This window comes from Lichenostomus cassidix, chromosome 20, assembly GCF_008360975.1.
Source record: "Lichenostomus cassidix isolate B80296 chromosome 20, HeHo_3.0, whole genome shotgun sequence".
NCBI classification, from domain to species: domain Eukaryota; kingdom Metazoa; phylum Chordata; class Aves; order Passeriformes; family Meliphagidae; genus Lichenostomus; species Lichenostomus cassidix.
Window position 1 is genome coordinate 5,354,877 of NC_139500.1, and position 14,060 is coordinate 5,368,936.

Below are 14,060 nucleotides of genomic sequence, written 5' to 3' on the forward strand. Positions count from 1 at the left end.
AACATCTGACACCTATTCATTCTCTTATCTCCTACTCACAGTGAGAACTTTACAGAAATGTCTGGGATTTTGAAAGATCACACACATACCCCTACACAAACACCCATGCAAGGAAGATTCACTCCTATGTAAGACCTGTGATAGACAACATTACATCTTTTAGATTTTTGAAGTCTTCATACTGAAACTCCAGTTATTGTTTTAGATGCATTATGGAAATGCAACGGCCATGCCCCAAGGACAGGACAAAAATGTCAACAACCACAACGACCAGCATAAGGTTCTGAACATGAGGGTTGGTGAGAAGACAGACTCTTTGCATCTACAAAGAAATTCGAAGCATGAATTTTACACTGTCTGGGTTTGCAAAGCAGGTATCATTCATCAGTGGCCAATTCCATGTCCACGTCCTGATACAAACCAAGTCTGTCCCAGTTTATAAGTTACTAGATTCAATCAGAATGACTTGTACCTAGCTTTTAGTTAATTTTTTCTACGAGTTTCTTCAGAATTAGCTTGATGTGAAGGTACTTGGTAGAACAAAGATATCCTGGATGACTTTCTTAAACATCAAAGAAACTGCAGGACGTTACAAACAGGGCAGAAAACATCCTTTCCAGAATGATGCAACAGTGATTTCAGTCACAATTTATGTTATTTTCTCATTTTATTTCCTGTAAAAGAGTCACTGGGCTTAATCTATGATAACCTGCTTTAAGTGTTAAAAAATTCCTACTCAGTAAATACTACAGTATCACATGAGGAAAATCAAAATAGTCTGAGAACTCATATAAGAATAAAAATTCTGATGCAAATAAAAAAAATGTTGGCATGGCTTAGTTGATGCATTCCTACTCAGGAGACTGATCCCGTTGAAAATTACTTCACATCCCTTTTTGGCAAAGATGACAGCTGGAAAACCTGTGCTTTCTGCTAAGCAGCAGCGAAATGAATCCTTTCCATCAACAAGCACTACAAAAGCAGCCCAAAGGATGCCAGTAGGGCATCGCCTACTTTGTGCAGGAACAAGCAGTTCCAGGGAGACCAGGGACAAAAGTGCAATCCAGTGACCCCCCAGAACAGCAGGTGCAGGTTCTACCCTGGCTCTGGAGATGTTCCCTCCATCTGCTCAGACATGAAAGATGCAAGAACAGATACTCTACTGGCATGGAAAGCAATAGAAAACCAGATCCCCCAGTACAGCCAATACATGGTCTTTCATTTCCATAAAAAATACATCCACTGCTTGATAATTTAAGTATCTTATGAAGGAAGGAAAATATCTTCCAGTTGTGAAATGGACCTTGTGACAAAGTGAGGCAATGAGAGTTGAAGAATGAGAGGTCACAGTCCGAAAGCTTAAATCTGGAGACAAGAAATTTGTTGTGGTCCTAACTCCTCCCCAGCACTCCAAATAATTTACCATCTCACTACTTCACTCACAGCCAAGAAGCAGCTCAAAGTTAAAAGTCCAGACATTCCTGGTAAATACAAAAATTTTATGACAGAAGTTCACATTTGAAATATCATGTTAAAAAATCAAATTTGCATAAAATCCCAGTATTTTAATGCTTATAGTTAGACCTAAAAGAATAAAACCCAAGAGAAATAACACTGCAAAATCAGTAGAACTTATCTGTAAGTGCTTTGCTGGCTATCATTACACACACTAAATTAATTCCAAGATGACAAACAAAGCCACCACCTCTTCTACCCATAACACTTACAACTTAAAGGTGGCAGTTCATTCCTTCCTATTCTAGAGTCAATGTATTATTCCCATTTAAATTTAACAAGCTTTTAAACTTGCAAGATGTAGATTGAGCAGTAACACAGCCACGTTCCTCTGGAGCAACCCAGCCTAATTTAAGAAATGTGCACACTTCTTAACACTGCAGGAAGCAGTAATTATTCTAGGCCAACATGAAGAGTTCTATATAGCCAAATTAAGACAAAGTACCACCAAGATCTAGCTTTTACTATCAGGACAGTATTTCAATCTCTGATGTACACAGCACAGCAGGGTATTAATTTGTCATGGATGGCACAGCAGTCAACTACAGCCTAGTCACACACACCTCACCCCACCATCTCCTGTTACAGAGATAGGTTCTAGTCCTCTCAAAGCCACATTTTTCAGTGTTGGGGAGTACCCCATCAAGTTCCTGCCAAAAGTAATAGAAAAGAACTGACTGGTTTGGGAGATCAGGCTGTCCCAAGATGGAAATGATTGAACCAGAGGAGGAGGAATCTGCAGCCTTTGAAGGTGGAAAAAAAAGGGTGTTTATGGCACCCACATCACAGGAGGGCAAAGCTCCCCAGGGATATCTGGGCACACCAATGCAGCAAGATCACCAGAAGGAGCAAGTGAGGAAATAAAACCAATCCAGAGGCTTCTATGTATCTATTGAAATCCCCTTCCTCAACCTCACTGACATTTTTTCAAAAAATCCTTGAAGGTACTGTGGGACCCTGAGGTGCCATGATGTGGTGCCACAAATAATTCAGTTATGCCCATCACTACCACCTCTCTGCATCCTGGACATTCAGGACATTTCAGTGTAGCTTTGTGGTCGGCAGACTTTTTGCCTTTGGGTGCAACTTGTTTTGCTTTTGATGCTGAAAAATTACTTCAAATGTTCATGGTATGGTGCAAAACACTCATCCTGTCTTGGTACAGGAGAGCCCAGTAAGTGCACATTCACATGACACCACATACCAATACACAACACTGACACCAATCAGCTAATAAGATTTTAAATGTAAATAAACATTAACTATTTTTTTTAATTTTCAAATATGCAGAAATAAGCTTTCAATTTCCTTCTATATTTTTCTCTCATGAAAAATAAGACTCAATACTTTTATAAATTTCACAAGATCAATACCTTTTAAAAGTGGAAAGTAGTGAAGATTTTAACAATAAACTTTATAGCAAACCAACATTACAGCTTATTTTGTAACCTATAAAGAAATGGATTAATTCCAAGAAGAAACAGCTTCCCTTAACAAGATAGATTCACTTGGTCTCTGCATTTGCAATAATAAAGAAATTACCCTTTCCAAATTAAAATGTCATTAGTCACACATTATTATAAACCTTCTCTGCTGTGTCTGAAACTAACACACCACCATCAGGTTTTCTTTCCATGGTTCCTGTCAGGCTGCTCACTTACCTTACATAAGCCTCACAGGAGGGCCAGTGCCTCACAGCACGGAAACCTGTGCACGCACAGGACAGCAATCCTGCGTGTTTGCAGGGAATAAGGGACCTCCTGGAAGTGATGAATTTAATGTGTGTGCACAGCAGCAGCTTATCAGATTAGCAGCACACACAGCCCAGGCCCAGCAGCAGTCAGAGAGCAAAGACAACGAGTGACTCCACAGCACAACAGAACTGCACCAAGTACAAACACAGAGCTCCCTGGCTCATGCAAAACAAAACACACACAACACACTGAAGTTTATTTTGATGTCTTTCAGGTTAAAACCCTCTTATTCAGATTGCAGCACGCAGGACCTGAGCAGTCAGATAAAGTCAAAGGAAGAAGGGATAGACCACTGAGTAGGTCATGCAGCAGAATGAGAACAGCACCAGGCATAACGATAGTATTTTATTTTGGGTAAGTAGCAAAAAAGAGCTTCTTTTAGCCAGACAAATTCTCACAGTAAAATTCAGCTAAACAGCAATTTCTCATAGAAATACTCAAGGCACTTTAGCAGCAGGCCCATCAGATAACTGGCAAACACAAAGACTGAACTTAATAACAGATCCTATCTGTACTACAGATGTTCCCTGTCACAATCGCACAAGTCAGGAGTGTTAAGGGCTACAATTCCTAATCAACAGAACTGTGCTGGCACAAGTGTCTCACATTGGTGTAATCAGACCTGCAAAACTGTACTTTTACCTGTCTGCACTGTTTGCAGGGTGGGGCAGGTGAGCACCATCCTGTGCAGTGGGCTCTCAGTGCAGCTGCACATGGAACCTCAGCTCTACCACAGCCCCTCCAAGCAGGGAAGCAGTTCATCTCAGGGGGCAAAAAGACTTTGAAAGTTCATTTAAATTCCTTGGAAGAAGAAGTTACATTGGCAAAGAGATTCTAAGGTAGGTGTGTAGGCAGGAGATGCTTTACAGCACAGCTCTGTGTCAGCAGCTGGGGGCAGAACTGTGACAACTTCACTGATAACACAAGACACAATATGCACATCCTCCAAGCTGTAAACACATAACTGTGTTTGGGAAACAAAATTCATACTGGCTACAGTGTTTTCTGCATTTATGAAAACATTAATTTTAAGAGGGAAGAAAAGACATACATGTCGTTCTTATTTTCTAGTCAGAGCTCCATGGGTGGTTAAAAGCCTAGGCAGATACTGATTTAGTAACAGACTGACATTTGGCATTTTACTACTCCTACAGTACCTTCTGAAGCCTTTACTCACACTCTGAGTAATATAATCCCATATTTGCCCCAACAATGAAAATTTACTCCCCAAAAAATTGAATTTTTGGGTCAGGTTTACTTCTGCTCTCAGGGTCTGAACAGCACGAGCAAAAATCAGGTAACAAACATATTTTGCCCATTAAGGAAAGCTATGAGCAGAATCAAAGCAGTGTAGAGAGCTCTGCTGTTTTCTTTTTCCCTTTTACAGTTTAAGAAAGAATTAACACAACTTTAGGTTGTCAAATGCTCAGATTAAAAGCCCAAGCACAATCATTCCGTACAAGAAAACTCCTAAAGTAGCACAAGCTAATTTTACAAGTCATGGTTGAAAGTTTAGTCAACAGAAGTATTAATTACAAACACTGCCTGGGCATTACTCAATACACAGGATCTTTATCACTCCATTTCCATCATCTTGAATGAAAATATTATACAAAAACATACTATTTATTTGCCTAATGTTCAATTTCTGCTACTGAAATTGATCTCTTCAGCAACTGCCCAGGAAACACTGGCTTTGGGAAGAATTCACAGCCTCTGGCATTCCTGCATTGGGATACCAGGGAAATTAGTTCTTTATCAGGGCTGTTAGGAACATTCAGCTGTAAATTCAACAGCTAAATCAGAGAATCTTAAAGTTTAACTTTTCACAATCCCACACCTTGTTTATTTTTAAATAACCTATCATTTCTGACCCTACCAGTACAGCCATTGAAGAAAACAAAACACGTGTGGTTTTACCATTTCTTCCCTTTTTTCATTTGTAAAAAGTGAGCTAAAATACAACCTCTGAAACTAGCTATCATTTTTATTCTTATTTCATCAAAACAGCTTCATTAAATGAAGTAAACAGAAATGAACTTATTCCAAATTTGGTGAAACACAGTAATTACAGCACACTGATTATGTTATTAAGGATGCAGTAAACACAGTTGAGTTTCCAGTTTTGCTTAGTTTACTGGGAGAACACAGACAATGCACATTTAATCTGTGTGTCTGAGCTGCCCAACTGGAAATTAAAAGTTTTTTAAACTCTAAGCTTATCAGTGCTCTTGAGACCACCACCAGTAACACCTGTGAAATATCCACTGATTTCAGAAGCTGAGTTAGATAATTTCCCAGCAGTGAATTCTCCAAGCATTAACGGAGAGCTGAGAAGTGAGGCCTGACTGCACACACAAACAGGATCCAGGTCTTGCATAAACTGGGGAGATCTTACTTGTATTAAATCCTCTCCTTAAATCTCTTAGCACTGCCCTTCTACTTGTGGCACAAGAGACACGAGGCAGAAAGTGCACCAGAGAATAAAAGTGGTGCAGAGACACCACCACTTCTCCCAACTAAACCACCTGATGTCACTCCTGCCAGCCCAGGCCTTTCTCCTCCTACTTCTACCGGTTACATTTTATAACTCTCAGCCCAACCCCTTTAATCCTTGCTCTTCCTCTTCCCACTAATACCTACAGCTTAAAGTTTCAGGCTGTACAGAATTAAAATCCCACAGTCGTTAAGTTACGACTATAAAGACAATTATTATCTTGAACCAGGAACAAATAATGTGATCAACTGCCAGAAAATCTTAGTAGTGAAGCTGGATTGAGCAGAACAAACACTGGCTTTGGGGAGTCCACTAGACACTGAAAAAATATTTATTCAATTTTATCTACTAACCTAGATTCGATTCTATTTGCATTGCTTTGGGGAGCTTCAGGCTTTTGGTGTTGTTTGCTATTTTAATTCAAAATATAGCTTTTAGTTACATGAAAACACCCTCTGAAGCACTCAGTGAATTATAGTTATTAGTTAATACTATTATTTTATATTTCACTTTTTAAATCTGTAGGTATTTTTACAATGTACACATATTTGCAACAGAGCAAAACGTTCATTTGCATACCAACAGAAAATTCCCTTAAAATAAAAAAACAAGATAAAAACTTTTTAAAAGAATTATTTAAATGCTGGTCTTGGAAGCACCAATTATTTGATTTTCAAATCACTCGAGTCCAGCAGTCTCAATGGAGGCTGAAGGCCAACATGAGCCTTTATTCTTCCATGTAAGTGCATTAAAACATTCCTATGTGTCATATGTTTCTGGAACTGTCAGAGGAAAAAATTTAAGGCCTAACTGAACAGCTATTTTGAGCTGACTTCTATATTTATTCCTATAGAAAGTTCTAAATGTCATGGAACGATAACAAGCAGCTGGCACACATAAAAGTGGAGCACAACCCAGAATACCTACTACAACTAACACAGTATCTGCTACCCTTGGACAGTGACTACACATCATTTTTCATTGACCAGCAATTAAACAGGTTAAACAGCTGGTAAATTTTGTTTGTAGAAGTAGCACCAAGATTGTTAAAGCTAAACTAATTTAAATTACCACTCAAGAGAATGCCAAGGAAAACAGACAAAAAAAAAAAGCAAACAGTAAAAAAGTTCTCATAAAAAGGGCAAAATATAGTTGAATATCAACTGCCAAAGAATTTACTTAAACAAGATTGTGATTACTATGTATTCAAAAGAGCTATTTCTGAAGAAAAACCCCTCAACTCTATTATCCAGGGGGGAAAAAAATAAAATGGGGGATTTAGGAACGCTATATACATTCTTTTGAGTTAAATAAAGGAAATCAACTTTTTTTTTTCTCCCTAAAATTCCTGGAAGGAAAACATGAAAGCCCATGCAAGCAAAAGAGCCCATTACAGTTTCAAATTCCTGAAGATAAAAAACTGCAGGGTGAGTGTAATACACATTCATTTTATAACACATTATGAGATTGGAACATTCTTCCCAAGTTAAAAATGACAAGCTAAGATAGTAAGATTTTTATACCCAAAACTAAAACATAAGCTGTCACTTAGAGGGATAAACTGAATGGTATTTAACTGTATGAAACAAAATTTGGTCGCCAACACGTAATGGTTTTTGGAAGCCAAACTAACAGCTCCAAACGATCATCCCCTCCAAGAGACAGCATTTAAGCACGTTAGTACCATTTAAGTACATTAGTGCCAGGGATGGAGAATAGTTATTGGCACGGAATTTATTAAATATTTAAAGCCGGCCAACAATTCCTACTGTCTAATTTTATTTTTTTCCCTACAAAAGACTCAGCAGATCATGATAAAGTTCAACTCGTCGTGTTTAACTCACCAACAAGGAGATCCCCTCCTTTGCCCAGAGAAAATCACCATCTCCCCACGGCAGGAAGGTTCCAGTGCCACCCGCCGAAGCCCCGCAATGGTTCCGGCTGGGCTCGGCTGGGTTTCAGGGTCCCCAAGGGCGCTCCCCGCCCAGCCACCCCCGGGCACGGCGGGGACAGTCGGTGGTGCCGTCACGAAGCAGCTTCCCGCCGTCAGCTTGGCCATGCCGGCTCCGAGCACAGCCGGCCTCTGCTCGCCTCGCCTTCCCCCAAGATGGAGGCGCCGCCTTCAGCCCGCTCCGCCCGGCAGCGGCCGCTCCGCTCCGGCCCCGCCGCGCCGGGAGCCAAAAGCTTCCTCCGGGCCCCGCGCGGAGCCGCTGCCTCCTCAGGAGCGAACCGGGCCGGACCGGACCGTGCCCGCGCCCCGCTGCTCCCCGGGGAACCACCCCTCCCCTACACCCGAGCCGCTCCGGCCGCCCGCCCGCCTCCATTTTATAGCGAGCCCAAAGGCGGCCGAGCCGCCTTTCCCGCGACCTCCCCGCCGCGGCGGTGGCCCCGCTCCCGCTCTCCTCCCGCCCCGGTGCTCCCCCGCCCGCCTCCCGCACTCACCGCGGGCAGGGAAGGGGGGCTCTCGCCGCGGCCGCCGAGGGTCTCAGCCGCGCCGCGCCGCCATTTCCTCCTCGCTCCGCGGCAGCGCTGGGCGGGACCGCCCCGCCCCTCCACCATCGACACCGAGATGGCGGCGGCGGGGCCAGAGCGCCGCCCTCGGCGCGCGCCTCCCGGAGGACCCGGCGGGCGCTGGGCGGGAGAGCGGCGCTCCGCCCCGCGGTGCCCTCAGCGCGATGGCGGCTGCGCCTCACAGCCTGTGACCCTGCGCGCTTTCTGTGCTCCCTCCGGCCCGCCGCTCCCGCGCCTCTACTCGCGGCTTTAGTGGGGTTTTGTAAGGGCGGACGGGCACGGGAGAAACACGGCAGAGGAGCCAGGCTGCTGCTGCACAGCCACCTGCTCACGGCAGCTGTGCTCCCCACCTGTGCGCGTTCCACTGGGGCTTGGGTTGTTTTTTCTGTTCTACTCCGTTTGGCAAATTGCTGCTGTAATGATTTCCTCTGGCTCCGACTTGCGGAGTGCTGAGAGCAGAATGTTCTCTGAATCTGCCCATGCAACACATGGAGCCTTCACAGGAAACATCCTTTATCAATGGTTAAGCTATTCAAAAACCACTCCAGGATCCAAGCTGCTACAAACACAGAGAGTTAACTTCCATTTACGTGTTTTGTTCTTCTGTCACGTTTTGGGACATTGGCACCCAGAAACAGCCACAGCTCACAGTGACAGGGATTCCAAGGGGTACAGGACATCCCCAAAGCCATACAGACCCTGAGCTGGGCACCTCAAGAGCCTTTAGACAGCTGCAGGTGGGAGGTTTGGCTCTGTGATTACCCTGATCCTAAACATTTTTCCTCATGGGTTGATAACATGGATATCAGGTGGACTGCAGACAGGTACAGTGTTTTCTGAGATTACAGGATACTGAGATTACAGGAATAATTCTACAGAATTATGTGATTCTGTCAAGTAATTTGATTACATCTTTTAGGAGTCTAATCATGAGACTTCTGGTGGCAAAAGCTCAGGATAATATTGGAAAACTGCTATACCATAGTAAGTCTCTTTCTCCACTTGTAAAACTGGGCAGTTTTAATACTTACTTCACCCAGGAACACCAACAGATAAAAAACCACAACAGATTCCTGTGCAAAAGTACAAAACACCACAATTATGGGCAAGCAGGAATTCAGATTTTGTTCTGCAGCTACAGAGCTGCAACAAATGAAATCACATGGAGGGGAAATAACTTAGGGTTTGGTAGATCAAGCTGCACTGTGATTTATGCTCTAGGAAAAACTAATAACATGTTATTAATGGATAAATTTAGTATCTAGGGAGTGCTCAAAGTCAGGAATTACACACCAACAGATAGGGAACACGCAAACCAAGGAACTGCACACCAGCAGTGACTGGGATTCCTGCCACAAGGAATCCTGCAGTAAAACAGGTATTAAATTCCTCTTACACACATTTAATAAGAGGCTTACACCACTTTAACATAATGATGATGCAATTTGCACACCCAAAGTGAGTGCCACCTGAGCACTCCACACTTTCAAACACAAAATCTCTACACCTTTGGGTTAAAGCCATTCAGAGGATCTACAATTGCTGACTAAATGTGTCACCTTCACCACCAGCACCTCAGTTCTTTCCCCATCTCACTGCCTTCCTAATTGTTGTCCTGTTAGAGCCTAATTTCATTTAATGTGGGAAATTTACTCCTTGGTTACAGGTGTGAATTCACATCATCCTGGCAGCAAAGCAGACGGAGTGTTTTGGTTATAATGTGAATTTTGTTTCACTTTAGGCCTCCTCTCCCGTAACATGCTGGTAATTTGTAACTGATTTGAAATGAAAAGTCTGCTGGGAAATCCTAGAAGGGATTAATAACCATCAATCAGCTTCTAAAACAGTCTGATAAGCACCTTACCTGTCTCTCCTTCTTAAACACTAGAGAAGCTTAAGCTGAGATACCTACAAATCCCTCAGCACAAACTCTCCTTAAAACTTTTTTCCACTTCCAAAACCTTTTGGTTGGTCAGTGCACTGACTTTCCTCTGCAGCTGACATATCTTTACTTACTTATCCCTTGGGCTTCCCTAATTAATGTTTTTATAAACTTTGGGTTTCTAAAATTGGCCTCACTTACATTTGTAGTGTCTCACACAAGGGTTGTTACGTGTGACCCATAAAACCTCGTGACAGACACTAAGACGTCACCACTGTGAGGTGTCCCCAGATCTGGGATGTCACTTCTGCTCTCTCACGCACCTTTCCCTTAACCACTGTTTGAAGATGCAAAGCCCTTAAATATAAATATAACACTTATTTTATGTTCATCCCTTCCCTCAGTTCTCCCTCACTGACTGTTCTGAGTGAGCCAGCTCTAGCAGGTAGGAAAAACTGGAGATAAGAGTTAGCACATGAAAAGAGCATGGGTGAAAGCAAATGAGCAACTCCCCTTCTCAGTCTCTGGTGATTTTGTTGTATTTAACACATAACTAATGTATTTAAGTCAGAAGAAACTAATTTCTGTTGGCTGTGCTCCAACTTTACCTTTTTTTTTAGTGGAAAAAGGCCTCTGTCCTCAGAGCTCTGCACATCACAAAATAGACAAGTCAGGTATCAATCCTCTTCAGGATTCTTGATTCTCCAAGGCTCCTGATACTTATTTTCCAGAAAGACTAGATGAACACAGAAAAATACTTTAACAAGGGTTAATCATGTTTCCATAAATAAAGCAAACCCCTTCTCTACCAGCTGGTATAAACTTGCAGAATTTTTTCCCCTGTCCAATTCTAGGTAAATTCCTTCCCTTCAATAGAAGCATTTTCTCCAGGGTTTGGTTTGGGATTCACTCCATGTAACTCCAAATATTAGTCATCAAAACACCTCTTGAAATTAGGATTGAGCAAATTCTAATTAATGTAAAAAAAATCTAGAAACTGCATTTACAGTTATTATATGTTTCTTTTAATCTCAATTTTGTCATCCTGCCCCAAAAAATCCAACTTTCCTTGTTATTATTGCTCTCATTACTGTAAGATTCTTGTAGGACTGTGGCACATTGAAGCCATGTTTGGGGATAATTTCTTAAGAACAAAGCAGTCATGCATTTTAATCCAACTTTGGAGTCACAGGAATATCCTGCAACATTCTCCCTGAGCAATAAAAGAAAGGTTTTGTTCCAACTTTTGGGAGAATATTAGGGTTTTTGGTGGAAGTGTTTAGTGCTAGGAAAAGACAGAATTATGTAGGAAACGTTTTCCCCTCAATTGTTGCACAGCTTTGTATCTTCCTATAGTATAAACTATGTATCATTTATTACTCAAAATACTGCTCAATTCCCCAAACATGCAGAATTTTCATTGCACCCAGAGCATTAGTAGGGAAAAAAAACCCCAAAACAGATCAAGATTTTCATCCCTGGCAGTGTTCCAGGCTAGATTGGACAGGGCTTGGAGTAACCTGGTCCAGTGGAAGGTGTCCTTGCCCTCTATCAGTTGAAGTTATTCCTCCTTTTCCTACCACTGTGGTTCCTGACGAAATGCAGCTGGCCATGATATTTTGCATAGAATCATTACAAACTTCTTTTTGGTATCTTTATGGTCAGAAAAAAATACCAACTTCTAAAAACATTTTTAAAAAAAGTAACAAAATGCATCAATTTATTTTTCATTACTAGTAAAACCACAGTTCTGCAGCTGCTTTTAGGTCATTTTTACTTTTCTTTAGCTCAGGGATGATGAAGGGGTAAAGGCAAACTTCTGTTGCAGCAGGTCAACCATCCCAACCTCTGAAAACCAGGTGTCAGCACCACAGAGTCAAACTGCTGCCAAAGAGCAGCTCCCACATTTTTTACCTTATTAACTCAATTCATTATTTTACTTACTACAGAGCAATTACACCTATTCTTTAGTCTTTACCTGTAAATAGCAACTGTGGTATGGGTTACCCTCTGTTGTGTTCTCTCTGCTTGGAATGTGTTTCCCTTAGGAAACCCTCACAGAGAGGGATATCTTCCTCCTCTCTCCCACTTTATGGAAGCCTCCCAAGAAACTCCACCTCTTAGGGAGGAGCTGACAAGAAAAGGACAGGATACCTAAGTCAGAGACAGATTCACAAGCCAACTGGTCTAAAAATAGTCTGAATGTTTATGTTTCCCAAAGAGTCAAATTCATTGAGATTCGTTTGTAGATTAAAGCCCAGGAAGAGCTGTCTCCAATCAAAAGGAATATTTGCCAGGCTGGAGCTTTCCCATTTTTTGGCTACAACTAACAGTATGGGTTACTGAATATTTGAAGCTCTTTGTCCAGAATTCTGCATTGTTTATAAACTTGAAGCTTTGTTTGGGGAACTAAGCTAAAATAATAATTAAAATAATAAAATAGTATCTGAGGCACAGATCTCTACTCTCTGCTGGCCAGAGACATGACCTGAGGAAATGGCTGGAGCTGCATCAGGGGAGGTTCAGGGTGGATATTAGGAAGGATTCTTCAGCCAGAAGGTGGTCAGGGACTGGCACAGGCTCCACAGGGAATGGTCACAGCACTGAGGCTGCCAAAGCAGCAGGAGTGTTTGGAAAAGGATGGGGTTGTTGGGGTGTCCTATGCAGGGCCAGGGCTTAGACACTGTTCTTTATATGTCTCTTCCAACTCAGGATATTCTATGGTTCTAATAAATTATTTATTACATTATAGATTTTCTCAGTTTCAGCACAATTATAATGAAAATGAGTTTTGGAGGCTGGGCTTTCTTGTAGCTACAAGAACAACAGTGAAAGGTGCACAACTGTGTCTATAGTCCCAGTCTGTGTGAGTGAAATTACATTTTCCTGAGGAGTATAATTTTCAGCATTTCACACATAAAAGTGTACATTTTAAGCCTGTTCTCCCTTTAAACATACAAATGGAGATCTTCTTGCAAAATATGGAACATGTAAAATTTTCTGATGACAGGATGTTCTTTGAAGTTTTGGTGAAGCTAACAAAACTTAGGAAGACAGATGTACCAATGATAGTGGACATAAAGAACACAGAATTAATGGGCCACGAGGCCATCTGACAGAACTCCAAGATAAGGAAGACACTGATAAAGCCAGTTCAGCAGTTGTGCTGAAATCAGCTCCAACTGGGTTAAAGGTAATTGGGGCAGGGGCAGATCGTGACCACTGATGCATCCAAAAGAGGACTGAGCACGCTGTTTAATCAACTTGTAGCCAATGAACACTAATTCATTTGCTACAATGTATAAATATTAAGCAGTTTTGATAGTTGGTATGCTGGCTTTGCGGATTCGCCACCCAGTATCTGCAGAACTGTAATAAATCTGAGCAGAGCCGTAAATAAATCAAATACCTCCACTCTGCATGTGGATTGGCCTCTTGTTCACCGGGTGGAAGAACCTATTTTGGCAACAGTGTGTCCCTGCCTTTCCTGCGGTGACTCACAAACCCCGGGCTGGGTTCATCAACGCCTCAGCAGCCACTGCGTTTTGACAGAGATCATCAATCCTCACCTAGGACAGTTCCCAGCCTAGCATATCAACCAACACACGTGGAAACTGGCGGGACTGCAATGGATCTCGCAGGCTGTGCCCAGGCCGTTTCCCCGGCAGATGGAGGAGCCGCAGCTCCCACAGCCGCTCCCCGCAACCGCCGCTCCCACCGACCCGCTGCGTCCGCGCGCGAGCCGCCACCGCCTCACTCGGCGGTTCCTTCGCGCCGAGCACGGCCCGCATCAACCTCTGCCTCAACTGCTGGCGGCGGGGCCGGCGCTCGGTGCCGTGAGCCGGGCAGGGCAGGAGGAGGAGGCGGGCCGGTCCCTCAGCGCTCAGCGCCCCTTGCCCGC

General features: G+C 42.7%; 1 protein-coding gene across 7 annotated transcripts in view; it reads right to left on the bottom strand.

Moving 5' to 3' along the window:
* DIDO1 (death inducer-obliterator 1) overlaps positions 1-14,019 on the bottom strand; it is a 53,359-nt gene extending 39,340 nt beyond the window's left edge. For 2 of the 7 annotated variants that reach the window (XM_085079640.1, XM_085079645.1), the window contains exons 1-3: positions 13,729-14,019; positions 12,138-12,290; positions 10,768-10,895 (exon numbers count right to left, since the gene is read on the bottom strand). Coding sequence is in view for 1 of the 7 variants with exons in the window: in XM_085079639.1 (XP_084935765.1) it covers positions 8,209-8,325 (117 nt within the window). In the remaining 6 variants the exon portion in view is untranslated. The other 5 variants (XM_085079643.1, XM_085079642.1, XM_085079644.1 and 2 more) reach the window with 5 other exon arrangements.
* Between the last annotated feature and the right edge of the window lie 41 nt (positions 14,020-14,060).